General features: G+C 55.5%; 1 protein-coding gene across 1 annotated transcript in view; it reads left to right on the top strand.

The window, feature by feature from the left end:
• Nucleotides 1-15,211, top strand: part of LAMC3 (laminin subunit gamma 3) — a 65,988-nt gene that overhangs the window by 11,947 nt on the left and 38,830 nt on the right. The window contains exons 2-7 of the mRNA XM_003794890.3: nt 2,733-3,037; nt 7,131-7,261; nt 9,631-9,797; nt 11,356-11,544; nt 11,625-11,742; nt 13,618-13,716. Of these exons, the coding sequence (XP_003794938.1) occupies nt 2,733-3,037; nt 7,131-7,261; nt 9,631-9,797; nt 11,356-11,544; nt 11,625-11,742; nt 13,618-13,716 (1,009 nt within the window). The remainder of the gene's footprint in view (nt 1-2,732; nt 3,038-7,130; nt 7,262-9,630; nt 9,798-11,355; nt 11,545-11,624; nt 11,743-13,617; nt 13,717-15,211) is intronic.

The following is a 15,211-nucleotide window of genomic DNA, read 5'->3' as shown; positions in this document are numbered from 1 at the left end:
GCACTCTACCCAGGGTGACAGCTTGAGGCTCTGTCTCAGAAAAAAAAAAAAAAAAGGAAGAAAAAAAGAAAAATTAAAAAAATTTTTTTTTCGGATTTTAATTTTTTATATTTAGAGATAAGGTATTGCTCAGTTGCCTGGGCTGGACAGTGTGGTAGCACAATTATAGCTCAGTTGACTTGGAGCTCCTAGCTCTTGGGCTCAAGTGACCCTCCTGCCTCAGCCTCCTGAGTAGCAGGGACTGCAGGTGCTCACCGCTATGCCTAGATAATGTTTTATTTTTATTTTTTAGAGATGGGGTCTTGCTATGTTGCCCAGATTGGTCTCAAACCTGTGGGCTCAAGTGATCCTCCCAAAGTGCTGGGACTTCAGGTGCCAGCAGGCCTGGCTGATGTCCTGTCTTCTGATTCCAGCCATCCGAGTGGGTATGGAGGGGTGCCTCACTGTGGTTTTGATTTGCATTTCCCTGGTAGCTGATGAGGCTGAGCAGCTTGTCCATTTGTATATCTTCTTTGGAGAAATGTCTGTTCAAATCCTGTTGTTTTGTTTTTTAGAGACAGAGTCTTATTTTGTCACCCTTGGTAGAGTGCTGTGACGTCACAGCTCACAGCAACCTCTAGCTCTTGGGCTTAGGCGATTCTCTTGCCTCAGCCTCCCGAGTAGCTGGGACTATAGGCGTCCGCCACAATGCCCAGCTATTTTTTTGTTGCAGTTTGGCCGGTGCTGGGTTTGAACCTGCCACCCTTGGTATGTGGTGCCCTACCCACTGAGCCACACGTGCCGCCCCCGTGTCTGGTTTTTAATTAGGTTTTTGTCTTTTTATTATTGAATAGTGAGAAATCTTTGTGTAATGTACACACAAGCCTCTCATCAGACATATGATTTGCAGGTGTTTTCTCCCCTTCTGTGGATTGCCCTTTCCTTTTCTCTGTGGTGTTCTGAGGAGGAGGAAAGCTGTGGTTTTGAGTAGGGCCAACCTGTCAGGGTTTTCTTTTGTCACATGTGTTTTTGGTATCGTGCCTCAGAGGGTTTGTCTCAGGCTAAGTCATAAAGATTTACTCCTATGTTTTCTTCTAAGGGTTTTGTAGTTTTAGCTCTTACGTGGAGCCAGAAGTTTAGGCAGAGGACTGAGGTCCTCGGTACAAGCTGGGCAGTGACAGAGCTGGCAGCAGTGGCAGCCTCCTGGGGTCTCTGTGACCAGGGACAGAGGGCCAGCGAGGAGAAAGCCCACCACGGGGGAGTGCGCACCTACCCTGATGGTAGGCTGTCGTCCGGGAGGGCTCATAGGGCATTCTTTCCTTCATTCACTTGTTTATGGCAAACACTGTACAGATGCCTGCTGGGCTGGGTGGCCAAGATTACAAAAGAGAAGCAGGAGCTGGTGGTGAGGAGCTCTGTCCAGCAGGGGAGACGCTGTGATGACCAGTGGTTTCCACGTGGGGAGCTGGGTTCCTGAAACAGACTCTCAGGGATTGTGTCCTGGCTGGGGGAGGAGGTGGGGTTGGGGTTCAGCTAGTAGAGTCCTGAGTGGGGGGTGGTATCTCAGGCAGTGGGGAAATTGCTGTGTTAAATCTACCCTTCATTTTCTTCTTGTTACTAAAATTGAACATGGGCTTCTAGTAGAAGTCGGATACTCCTAGGGCCACCTGTGGCAGGTGGCAGTTCCCCACTCACTGGCCGGGCCCCTCCCCACTGCACTCTCTTTAGTGGTCTTGACCCCACCCCCACCTCCCAGCCAGTGCTGCTTCTGCCCTGGGGTGGTCTTTCTGTTCTGGGCACTGCTTGTTGCCCTGAGAAATTAGGGACCCCCTTCCCCTAGCCTTGACGGTTCTTTAATGTGGGCTGTCCTCCGGCAGTCTGGTGCTTAAATCCTGAACACCCCCATCTTGGTCTTGGCATTCGAGAGGGAGCTAAAGCCGAGGGAGAGGAGAGACCCCTGGGGGTAGGGGGTGAATGCAGAGAGGCTCAGGAGGGGCTGAGGCAGACTCAGGGGCTCAGGGGGTTGGCTGCGCAGAGGCCCTGGGGTCGGGGTGGAGGCTTCTAAGATTCTGGGAGTGCTCAGAGGCCAGGGAACAAGGCAAGGCAGGGTCCCCTGGCTGTGGTCATGACAGGGCGTGGGGAGGTGGCTTTGCAAGAGCTGTTTCTGTAGAGAAACACTGAATTGCAGTGGGCTGAAGGTTGCAAGAGCTGTTTCTGTAGAGAATCACTGAATTGCAGTGGGCTGAAGGTTGAGGAGGAGATGAGCCCATGGTGGAAATTTGGATTACGCAGAAGTTAGTAGTCAGAGGAAATGCAGTGTCCATGAGGGCTTTGTTAGAGGTCTGTAGTCATTGCAAGAGAACGAGGTCAAAGGCATAGATGGGAGGGTCACCTTTGTTGGGGATATAGTAAAAGAAATTACTTTCTAATGGTAGAGCAGTCTTTTTCAGGATGTGGCAATTTCCTGTTGGTAGAGATATTTGAGCAGAAAGACAGCTGCATGTCAGGTGTATAACACAGGAGCGTTCACCTATGTGAGGGGTGGCAGATGCCTGGGAAACATGACAGCATTGTCCTCTCCTGCGCCTCCAACAGGCATCGCTAACTCATGTGGCACTCCCAGACCAGCACTCCAGACAGCCTGTAGTGATCCCCTCAGGACAGTTTATGTAATGTAGCCAGCTGCTGTCCCTGGACTGGGGCTCTGACTCTCCCTTTCCTTCTTTAAAATGATCCTCCTCTTCCCACTGCAGGGAAGGCCTATGAGATCTCCTACGTGAGGCTAAAGTTTCACACCAGTCGCCCCGAGAGCTTCGCCATCTACAAGCGCAGCCGCAGCGACAGCCCCTGGGAGCCCTACCAGTTCTACAGCGCGTCCTGCTGGAAGACCTACGGTCGGCCCGAGGGCCAGCACCTGCGCCCCGGCGAGGATGAGCGTGTGGCCTTCTGCACCTCCGAGTTCAGCGACATCTCACCGCTGAGTGGGGGCAACGTGGCCTTCTCCACCCTGGAGGGCCGGCCCAGTGCCTACAACTTCGAGGAGAGCCCTGGGCTGCAGGTCAGAGAGGGTAGGGCTCAGGGGGCAGGGCTGGGGCCATCAGGAAAGTCAGAAGGCCAGACATGGGGACCTGTGAGACTTCATGGTTTCAAACCCTGCAACACAGAAGCCTTTGTTGTGTCTGAATCTTTTGTGGATGCTGGACAGTGAACCAGATGGCAGAGGGGCTGCAGCTGGCCAGAGGTGTCCCTTCCCTTGCCTCCAGTGGCAGAGCCGCCCCAGGAGCCCTGTGACAACCACCAGCTCACCTGGTCCTTTCCTTATATGGGTGTAGAAACTAAGGCCTGGAGGGGGCAGGGGTTCTCCAGGGGTATATGTGGTGGTTGACGGGCCCACACCAGAACCTGAGTGTTCAGTCTCCTGACTGTTACTCTTTCTGGAACTCTCTGCTGTGGGGCCTGGCTTCCTCCCTCTGTGGCCTGTCCCCTGTGTCTTCAAGGGCTCTAACACAGATAAAATGGAAAAATGTGCCAAGAGCATAGGCCTGGGAGTCAGAAAGAATCCTGGGCTGATGCTATAAGGCAGTGTTGGCCACCAGCACTTTCTGTGACCACAAACGTGGACCCTAGTGCCACTGTTCAGTGTCGTGCCAAGAGTCACCGTGAGATGTGACTAGCACAGGAGGAACTTCACTTTAAATTTCATTTAATTTTAATAAATTTTAACTTAAATAAACATACGTGGCTGGTGCTGCCACCGTGGAGAATGTAGCTCTGGGGATGCGGGAATGCATATAGGGCCAGCACAGGCCTGGCAGACAGCGGGTGCCCATTCACTGTGATGTCCTCATGCCAGAGAGAGAAGCAGGCCTGTGGCCTTGGCCATCCATTCAGGGCTCTGCACTTCAGGCCATGTGGGTCCTGTCAGCACTGGCACCTGTGTGCCCACATTCCTTCGTGTCAGCAGCTGTTCACCTGCAGACAGGTGTGTCAGTCTGCCTGGAGCTGCCGGGTGTAGACAGCCCTCCAGGGTGTTTCTGCTGGTGCACACAGGCCTCCCCTCGAGGTTTTCAATGTACCTCCTGTGCCCACCTGGGCTGCCAAGAGGTTTGAGGTTAGAATCTTGTTTGCTTACAGGGTGACACTGAGGCCCAAAAGGAAGTTATGTCCTGCCCAGGCCATGAGCCCAAGAAGGCCTAGGATCTGTCCAAGACCATGCTCAGAGTCCGAGATCCAGTGTGCCCAGGAAAGCTGTCATACTCCCTCTTACAGTGCTCTGTAGCATAAGGGCACGGGTAAAATCAGCAAGGGGAGAGGCATACAGGGCAGGGCCAGGAGAGACCAGGCTGAGGCTTTACTCATCCCTCCTGGTGGAGCCCTGAAGACAGCACTGACTTCTCTCAGCTATGCTGTGTGACATTGTGCACAGATATTGCCAATAGGGAAACCCAGCTGGGCCTCAAAGTCCAGGGCTGTTATTGTAGGATGGGCATGTAGACATAGCTGACTGCCCACCCGTGTGGCTGTCCTGTCTCCAGCCCCACCTTTCTCCAACTGATGCTATGTGGCTGAAGGCCCCCACCAGAAATTACATGGTCGGCACAGACTCTCTGACATGGTCCAAGGGAAGATGCTCCTACCAGGCAGGACATGGCAGGGGTTTGGGGTCACTTCCCAGGAGCAAAGGGCCAGGTCTCCCTTTGGTCCAGGTGACTCCTCTGACCGAGCCACATCTCCAGGCATCCAGACCCTGTTTGTCCCATCAGAAATGTCCACGTGTCACCATCATGATTTTGTTTAAAGTTAGTCTCTTCACGGGCTCCAAGCTTTGCAGATGAGAAAACCTCAGCCAAGGTCAGATGAAGACCAGGGCCAATCCTGTTCCAACCTGTGCCTGCACTGCTGTCACCCTGGGGGGAGGCTTGACCTCAAACCCTGGGAAGTTGGAGAGTTTACGACTTGTCGCCTTGTGTGTCTTGGACATTGTCACTGATGATGAAGAGATGGCCTTTTCATAAATGCCCCCATGTTTCTCTCTGGCAGATGCAAGGTCAGGAAAGGACAAAGAGAAGCAAACCCACCTTCCCTGCTTCCCCTCGTCCTCCCTCAGGACACTTGTGGGGGGCATAGGAGCTTCCACAGAGGATGTGGAGCACAGAGCCATGTGATTACTGGGTCTCAGGTCCCTCTCTCCCCAGGGAGGGGCTGAGGACATTGTGGAGAAGCCGACCCAGCTGTTGCAGAGTCAGGTCACCAGAGTTGAACAGTCACCTGAGTGCAGTCTGTCCATCATGTAACACCACTCACTGTCGCGATCAGGGTCTGTCCGGAACCAGCTGCAGTGCTCATGCCTGGTTTAAGATGGAGCCATTGCAAGTTGCAGAAGCCCATTTTCTGGTACAGCAGGCTTCAGTTGGCCCTAAGTAACCTGGAAGCATCGAGGCACGCCCCTACGATTTGGGCTAACCACAAAATTCCTTCCCTCTCTCAGCTGCCATCCTGGGTCTCAGAGGTTTGACCCTGCTCCTTTACTGCCTTCCTCTCTGGTCACAGGCCAGAAAGTGCCAGGAGGAGCCCAGAGGAGGGTTGCCAGTGGGCCAGAGGCCTTGGACAGGCTGTTGTCCTCTCTGGGCCCCACTGCTACGAGGATGGTGTGGGTGTGATCACGGGAGGGTGGGCTATCCTGGTGGTTAAAGCTTGGGCCTTGGGGTCAGATAGACCTGAATCCGGGGTCTGCTGTGTACCAGCTGTGCAGCTTGCAGCAGAACCCTTTCCCTCTCTGAGCTACGGCCTCTTCGTCTATAAACGGGGGTGAAAGCTGTGCTGCTCCTGGGCTCCTGTGAGGACCCGAGCCATAACCACACAGCAAGAGGCAGCAGGTGCTTCACTGTCCAGCTGTGACATCCAGTTGGTTTTTGTTCCCAGGTGGCAGATTTTCTGGAGAAAGAGAAGAATCATGGTGCCTTCAGCTATAGCCGTCTGGGTTCTCCAGCCCTGGCCTTAGCTCCTTGGTCCCCTGCTCTGGGGACCAGCAGTATCGGCCTGGCCTGGGCATCCATAGGCAATGCAGACTCTCCGGCCCGCTCTCCTCCTCTGAGTCAGAAGCTGTGTTTTGACCTGATTGCTGGGTGCACAGTGACCTCTGAGAAGCGCAGCTGTGGGTGCTCTGGGAGAATGGGGCTGCAAGCTCCTCACAAACTTGCTTAATCCTGAGGCTCCCACTTAAGTTTTCTGGTGCTGGACCCGTCTTCCCCACAGAAGCACCCCCAACCAGTGGCTCTGAGTTGCTGGGTTCTGTTGTGCTGAGGGGAGAACAGGCTGCTAGGAGCTCATTTTCTGTCCTAATGGGCCTGATTGTGAAGCCAGGGGCTCCTGGGCGGAATTGAGATGCTGATTAATGCTCAGCAGAGCTGCTCTGATTCTAACAGCAGGCGGATGAAAATGTCAGCCTTCACGTGGGTTTCCCCAGCTCTCCACCACGCTCTTCCAGGGAAGCTGCTCATTCAGTCACCAGCAAGTCTTTACCGAGCGCCTGCTGTGTGCCCACAGAGCCGGGGGGTGGGGGATAAGCCAGAACAAGGGCCCCAAGTCCCCTGTTTTCCTGGGACTTCCCTTCTGGTGGGAGAGATGTCCCCTGAGACAGGTGACCTGTTGCAGAGCTGGGTTCTCAGCACGTCAGAAGCTGAGAAGCCAAAGGCCTGCCCCAGCCAGGCCCAGCTGAGCAGGGAGAAGGTCACTGAGTGCGTCATCCCTTAGCTTCTGGAACGGGCGCAGGAGGCCTGCATGGGGGAGTCTTGGATGGGATGTAGCACCTTCCAACCTCTCTGCTGCACCCTGAGCATGTGCCAGACCATGCCCAGCACTGGCATTGGCCTTTGTCCTCCATACACCCTTGTAGGGGAGGCACTGTTGTCATCCCATTTCACAGATGGGGAAATGGAGGTGCCAAGACATTGAGCCCAGTTGCACAGTTTGCAGTGTCTGGGCTCCCAGGTTGGCTGGGCCCAGAGCGCAGGCTCCTTATTTCTGTTGAGTTCTCAGAATGTGTTGGGCCTGGCCTGCCTTGTGCCCCAGGAACCCTGGGGTGGCCAGATGGCAGATGGGCACACACACACGGCAACCTGCTGATGGTGTCCCTTTCCCTTCTGCCCCAGGAGTGGGTCACCAGCACCGAGCTTCTCATTTCTCTAGACCGGCTCAACACATTTGGTGATGACATCTTCAAGGACCCCAAGGTGCTCCAGTCCTACTACTATGCTGTGTCTGACTTCTCAGTGGGTGGCAGGTAGGCAAAGGCAGGGTACTGGGGCCCAGGGTGAGGCCAGGGGGAGGTGGGACTCCAGTGGCCTGTCCTCAGCAGCAGGTGGCTGCTGGGGACTAGTGGAGGAGGAAGCCACTCCTGGTGCCACAGAGGGGACAGTGGTGACTGGCTCCACTCTACCTCCATCAGCGTGTCCACCATACCCAGCTGCTCCCCACTTGCTGGGTCTTTGCACCTCTCATCCCCTCAGCCTGGAGGTACCTTCACCTTTTCTTACACAGGAAATATCACCTCCCACCCACAGAGAGGTGCTCCTGGTCCTGCCGCAGGCTCTGAGCATCCAGTCAGTACTGAGATGATGTTTTGTCTGTTTCTCCAATATCTGTCCCCTGCCCAGGAGGCAGAAGCGCATCTCTTGCCTTGACATTCCAGGGCCTGTGTGCACACAGGCACTGGCTGTGCAGGAGGGCTGTGGAAGGAGGGGAGGCACAGATGTCCACAGCATACATGTCTCAGGTCTGTCCTTTTAAAGGAGGAGGGGAGACAGATGCGTTCCTGTCTCAGTCACCTGGGGGCGGTGGACAGGAATCCGATGGCTGAGGTGGCTCACTGGTAAACATGCCAGCACTTCCAGGATGATGAGGCTGGCGGCAGAGGAGAGGGTGTGCACCAGTGAGTGGGAAGCAGGGCTCGGGGGTAGAGACATGGCTGGAAGAGTGTTGGGACCTTGGCGAGTTCATCCTCATCCCGCAGTCTCTGGGAAGCTGCAGAAGAATGTGGCCGGGGTAGTAACAGGGTCAAATTTTTAAAACACCCAAACCCCCGCGCCCCCAGCTGAGTGGGGAAGGATAGGAGAGGGGAGAGAGAAAGCCCACCAGGGCTCCAGGTCGTGGGGGGTGCACCGAAGCAGCTTTCCGTGTGAACCACAGGCCAGGGGATGCGATCCGGGAGTGACATTGGAGACAGAGAAGCGGGGAGGGCAACTGTCTGCACCCAAGGGTGTCTGCACACTCCAGGGAAGGCTGGGGTTTGGGAGTGTAGGGCCACTGTGGGGCCACGACGTCCTCTCTGCTCCTCCCTGGAATATCTCGGGTCAGGTCAAAACTCCTGAGAGAGGGCTCTGGAGGGGTGGCATACAGTGCTGTGAGCTCCAGCGCCTCCCATCAGGGGTCTTTAGGCCAGAGAACATCTGGGCCCCAGCTGTGAATTCAGACCACCCTGCGATCACCAGCTGGCTGGGAAAAGCTGTTCACGGCAGGACACAGGTGGCCCCAGCAGCCTGGGCCTCCCAGTCGCCAGCAGGATCTCACTGTCCTTCCTGGGGTCAGAGAGCTTCATGGAGAGGAGTGTTTGCAGTATCCCCTCTGGGACAGGGGCGGTCCCTTGTCATATCTCTGGTGATCACTGTCTCCAGGAGTGCCTCACCCTGCCAGGAGTGCCGGGTGCCGCCTGCCTTCCCTGGGCCCTATAGGGAAGCACTGCCACGCACCTTCCCATACACTGTGTCCCAGACAAGAGAGAACACTGGGGCCCTGCAGTGGTCAGTGATTCATCGATGCTTGCTGAAGGTAGAGCATGGAACGTGGCTTGCGGGAACCACCAAGTGGCCACAGAGAAGTGTCCAGGAGCGTGGGGTCAGTGAGGAGTGGAAGAGGAGGGCTGCATCTCTGAGCCCCCACTCACCACTAGTTGCACCCGAGGCCTGAGCCTGTTTTGTCACCTGTGAAACAGGGTTAAGAACGGCCCTCACCCCAGTGGTGAAAAGACCTTGCCTTGGTCTGGGGCTGGCCCAGAGCCAGGCCAGAAGCAGAAGGCTATGGTCATCCTCTGAGTGGTTCAGTCTGGCCCCTTAGGACATGGATGTTGTGCACGGGATCAGGCACCGTCGAGCATACCGTGGGGCGCCCAGAGCATCTCCTGATTCCATCTGTCTCTAGATCCTGTGGGTGGCCTGGGGACACGGGGTCAGGGCTGCGCTCAGAAACACCCTCACTGGGGATTTGTCCCCTTGATGGGCAACCTCTTGCCTTTGGAGACACAAAGGAGAAGCCTAAGAGGCAGCCTCCCTGGCCCCCCGTGCCCACTGCCCCATGACCCCTGGGCCACCCCCTACCCAGGACACAAAGTGACTTCTTCCTGGGTCCTTCTCAGACCTAGGTGGGCCCCCTCCCAGGCAGCTTCTGTGGCAGCCACTTACTTTCCTCTGCCTCAGTTCTTCCACCTGTTAAGTGCAGGTGGTCACAGGCTGTGAAGATGCGATGGTGACAGCCTAGCTTAGGTGGTCAGTAGAAACCCGTGACTGAGGGTGGACCAGGGGCTGCCTGCTGATTAACCCCTCATCTGCCCTGCTGGCGCCTCCCCTCCAGGTCCTCCTCCTCCGTGTCTTTTCCCAGGTGCAAGTGCAATGGGCACGCCAGCGAGTGTGGCCCCGATGGGGCGGGCCGGCTGGCCTGCCGGTGCCAGCACCATACCACCGGCCTGGACTGTGAGCGCTGCCTGCCCTTCTTCCAGGACCGCCCATGGGCCCGGGGCACTGCTGAGGCCGCCCATGAGTGTCTGCGTGAGTGTCCTGGGACATCAAGGCCCGAGGCTGGTGGTGCAGACCGGGAAACAAACTCAACTGAAACTTTACAGTGGGGGCTGCTCCTGGGTGGGCCTGGCAGCAGTTTGGGGTCCTCATGCAGCTGTAAAGATGGGGGAGCTGGAGGCGACCTGGGGTGTATTGATGCTTCATTCATCCCCCCGCGGACCAAGTCTGCCACAGCCGAGGCGCCATGGCCAAAGGGCCCAGAAGGCCCTGACTTGCTCCTTTGTTTTAACTGCTCCCGCCCCAGCTGCTAATCAAAGCCAGGCTGCCCATGTGCACTGGGGGTGCCAACCTGCCACCCAGCCTCTCCCTCAGCCCCCCAGGCAACCTTTGATGTCCCAGCCCTCCTGTGATGTGGTTTTGATGGCCTAACCTCAGAGAAACCATGGAGAGAAGATGGTGCGCCCGCCTCAGCCCCCAAACCCCGCCCTGTCCCCACACATTCATCTGGCTTCCTTTAGGCCTGTCGCCAAGCCTGGGTCCTGGCTGGCGCTACTGCTGCCAGCGGGAACAACATCTTCACACACAGGCTCATCATGGACAGCTTGGCTGCCGGGCCCTGTGATCTTTTGGTGGCTGGGCCACTGGCGGTCAGAACTGGGGCAGGGAGGGGATAGCTTTATCCAGGGGACAGCGCACTGTCTGCAGAAGCTGCCCCAGGGCCTTAATGGGTTCCTGTTGCCCCTGTTAGGGAGTCTGCCAGGCCAAGGATGTCCTCCCCTGTGCTGGCTGCTGCAGCTTTCTCCATGGTGGGGATATATCTGTAGCCCAAGCTACACTTGCTTCTCCAGCCCCCCATGGTTTACCCCTGCTTGCCATGCCCCCCCTTCCCTGCCCCTGTGCCTGGCTGACTCCTTCCTGCTCAGCCTTCAGATTTAGCCCAGCCATGACTTCATCCAGGGCACTTGTCCCATCACCCAGCACCACTGCAGGGGCCCCACCTTTCAGCTGCTAGAGCCCCCTTGATTCCATCACAGCCCTGCTTGTGCATTTGGCCTCTATCAGACCATGGGTAGCAAGAGGGCAGCAAGTGGGTCCAACCACCCGTGATCCTCACCCTGGGTGTCCAGGGGAGCTGACATGCAGCTGGTCCTTCATACGCACTTTTAAAAATGACTTAATGAGCAAATGAAGGGTGACTGGTGTTTCCTGTATACCTGAGCGATCTCCATCTCTGGGAACTGTACTATTATTATAGCTTGGAGAACCCACAGAGATTTTTGGATTGAGTCAGACTGCTGCTCCAAGAGGTGGTCAGTCTCTGATCTGTAACCAGGTGACCATATATCCTGGTTTGCCTGGGATGGTCTTGTTTCTGCCTATTGTTTTGATGTATTTACTAACAGTACCCCCTTTGCTCTTAAGAGTGTCCTTTTGGGAAAATCAGTCAGTTGGTCTCCATGTCCTTGATCAAGCTAAGCCTGAACTTCACTCTGGACCATGCTCGTGCCCTTTCCTGTGCTGCCTGCTCCTTCAGCACAGGGAGGCTGACTGGGCAGCTCATGCACACCCTCCCACCTCCTGCCCACAGCCTGCAACTGCAGTGGCCGCTCTGAGGAATGCACATTTGACCGGGAGCTCTTCCGCAGCACGGGCCATGGTGGGCGCTGTCTCCACTGTCGTGACCACACGGCTGGGCCGCACTGTGAGCACTGCCAGGAGAACTTCTATCACTGGGACCTGCAGATGCCATGCCAGCCCTGCGATTGCCACGCAGCAGGTGAGCGGGCCCCGCTGCCCCAGCCCCCACCCTTGCCCTAGTCTGGCCTCTGCTGCTGCCCTGTGCCCTCCCTCCTCCAGGGTCCCTGCACCTCCAATGTGATGACACGGGAACCTGCACCTGCAAGCCCACTGTGACGGGCTGGAAGTGTGATCGCTGCCTACCTGGGTTCCACTCACTCAGCGAGGGAGGCTGCAGGTGAGGACAGCCAGGGGGACAGGTGTGGGGGGCCCAGTATGGGTACTCGGTGGTGTATTTGGACTGACTGATAGGGAGCATGAAGGACAGGATATTGGCTGTCCCCTCCCCTTCCTAGCATCAGCATTCCCACATTCTGTGTCCTGGTGAGAATTAGGGACACTCAGCCCCTGGGAAGGCAGAGGAGAGAGAGGGAGAGAATAAATTAACAAGGCTGGGTGCTGGGGCCTATGGAAGACCAGCTGGGCCCAGAGGGGAGGGCAGGCTTCTCACAGGAGGCAGGGAGTTCTGGTCTGAGCCCAGATGAGAGGGGAGGGGAGGGGGTTCCAGGTGGGGGAAGAGCATGGCAAAGGCCCAGAAACAAGTCCAAGGTGAAGCCAGGCAGGAGCAGTGCAGAGGAAGGCAGAGGGTCTGGTGGGGCCTCTGGGACCTCAGGAGGGTCAGGCAGAGGCTGGTAGAAGCTGCAGCATGAACATCTGGCAGCCTGTGGATGGCTAAGCCATGGAGAGGACAGGCAGGTTCTAGAGCCCCTCAAGGCAAAGCTGGCAGGACATGGCAACCGGGGTAAAGGGTTGGAGGGTGACCCCCTGGTTCCTGCTCCAGGCAGAGGCTGAATGTCGTCTGGATGTGTGGAATCCACAGCGCCTGGTAGGCCAGCCCAATGGAGAAATGGGCTGGGACTCCTGGGCCCTGGACCTCAGAAAGGCAGTTCAACACACTTGCCATCCCATGACTGAGAAAGTACATAATGACAAAAATAAATAAAACTATTATAAATACAGAAGCTAACTTGGCATTGGTTAATAACAACAGCCTTCTCATGTATTTGAAAGGCAGTGGAAACATGTTGTGGGGTGTGGGGAGTCTCAGAGCCCTTGCAAAACACTTGGTAGTTCTGAGTATCAAACTGATACCCATTAGGCTCGGCGCCTGTAGCTCAGTGGCTGGGGCTGGCCACATGCACCAGGGCTGGTGGGTTGGAACCCGGCCCGGGTCTGCTAAACAACAATGACAACTGCAACAGAAAAATAGCCGGGTGTTGTGGCAGGTGCCTGTAGTCCCAGCTACTTGGGAGGTTGAGGCAAGAGAATTGCTTAAGCCCAAGAGTTTGAGATTACTGTGAGCTGTGACGCCACAGCACTCTACCGAAGGCGACAAGGTCAGACTCTGTCTCAAAAACAGAAACAAACAAAAAAAGCCTGACCATTACAGGAGGACCTGGCAGCTTCCTGGGGTCTCCCTGGCCTCTGGGCCTTGCACATCCCATTCCTCTCCTCTGGAGCATCCACCCTATCCACCCTGCCTCACCCCAGCCGGTGTCCAGCAACCTGCTTATTCCTCAGTTCATAGCTGGGGCACCCCCTCAGGAAGTCCCCCTCCTGCTTGGCCTCTCACCTTCATCCCTCGGCTTCATCAGATGCCTCACCTTGGTGATGCCACAGCCTTTCCTATGTCCCCTCCCACAGCGTGGGTCACACTGCAGGGACCATGGGATTCATAAGGGCAGGAGCCACATCTTATCACACGGGTGGGTGGATGGAAGGAGGGATGGATGGAGAGATGCAAGGATGGGTGAGTGAGTGGGTCGATGGGAGGTGATGGGTAGAGGGGTAGAAGGATGGATGGATGACAAGCAAGTGGGTAAATGGTGGGAATGGTGGGAAGGATGCCTGGATGTCTGAGTGGGTGGGCAGCTGGGCCACTCTACCAGGGTGGGTGAGTCACTTCCTTGGCAAGGTGAGAGCAGTAAAGCGGGTAGGCTCTGGGGACAGCCTGCCTCCTGATCATCTGGGGAACAGGGAAGGGTAAGGAGTTTTCTCCCTGGGGTGGGCAGTTCCCGCTCTGAAGTTGGTTGTTGGACACTTTGTTTGGGAGACCCTGCACTTGCAATTCTGCTGGCAGCCTGGGCACCTGTGACCCCCGCAGCGGGCGCTGCCCCTGCAAAGAGAATGTGGAAGGCAGCATGTGTGACAGGTGGGTGAGCCGATCCAACACTGAGCCTTCTGGAAGTGACCCAGGGGTCCCTGGCGAGGCACCAAGGCTGAGGAGCAGAGGGAGAGTGGGGGCACAGGCCAACAACAGGCCATGCATCTGCCATCCAGGAAATTCCCCAGAGGCTTTATGGCAGCAGCACCCATGGTTCATAAGCTGGGAAGAGATGTCTTCTTTCCTAGCTAAGAATTCTGGAAAACACAGGAGACACCATCCAAGCCAGAGGCAGCAGGTGCGTGGGCCTCGTGCCTTAACACTCCTGTGTGAACATTGTGGACAGATGCGGGGTAGCAGCCTGGACCATGAGCTCTGCTGTAACCTTAGGATCATTCTCAGGGCCCTGATTCAATCAGTTCCTACCCGTTAAGCTGAAATTTGAGCCTGTTTGCCTTCCCTGCAGTCCTGTCATGGTATCCATGGGGCATCTGAATCTCAGTGACAAGGGGTCTTGCCCAAGGCTACACAGATTGTAAATGTCCTCATCCAAGGCTTCTTTGCTCCAGCAGTGGGCCTGGCAGACACACATGGGCGGGGCTTCTTGGGCACACGCTGTCTCTTCTTCCTGGCTTCATATCTGATCCCCAGGGCTGCTCAGAGAAAGAGCTGATTCTAGGGCAGGGCAGAGAAAAGGGAAGATGAGCCCAGAGAGTCTCGTAGTGCCAGAAAGCAAGGAAGTGCCAAGTGACAAAACCAGACATTAACAAACAAGCAGCCCAAACCAGGACGGGCTCCTGTGTTAAATGACTCAGCAGCCAACTCGAAAGAGCTCCCAGAGCTGGAGCAATCTGAGCAACAAAGTAAATAATGATACTTGCAGATTATGACCCAAAGAATAAAGTAAATATCCCCCAATCCATACTGATGTAAATAGATGACTGAATAAATAAATAGAAGGGGACGAAGGGACGAATCTTCCTTGGGGAAGGATTCCAAACAATGTAGACAGAGTGAAGAAATGAGAAAACCACGATTTGAGCATCGCGGTCACGATGCAGGGAAGAGTCCCGGAGACCTGCTGGTGTCAGTGGGACTTTAAGGAGAGAGGGGATAGTTGCACAGCCTCAAAACAGTGTTCTCAAAATACGTGTTCATTACTGTGTGGTTTTAATGTATGTCCATAAGTTCTCTGACACTTCTCCCTCCAGGAGGTGGAGCTTAAGTCCCCTTTTTTGGAGAGTGGGCTGGATTTAGTGACTCACTTCTATGGTGGCGAGCTTGGGCAGACCCCCTCTGCCCAGGTGATGAAGGTTAGCATTGCTCTGACGCCATGTGGATTTTATGTGCCCCCACATCGTGAGATCAGAAGGGCACTTCAATGAGAAAACAGACAAGCCCAAACTGAAAGCCTTGTTTTTTTGTTAATTATTTTTTATTAAATCATAACTTTGTACATTGATGCATTTATGGGGTTCAGGGTACTGTTGTGATGTACAATATGAAATGTTTACATTGAACTAAGTAATCCTTTTTTTTTTTT

Source organism: Otolemur garnettii, unplaced genomic scaffold, assembly GCF_000181295.1.
Source record: "Otolemur garnettii isolate 467f Iridium unplaced genomic scaffold, OtoGar3 scaffold00087, whole genome shotgun sequence".
Taxonomy (NCBI): domain Eukaryota; kingdom Metazoa; phylum Chordata; class Mammalia; order Primates; family Galagidae; genus Otolemur; species Otolemur garnettii.
This window is presented reverse-complemented; position numbering and strand designations above follow the sequence as displayed.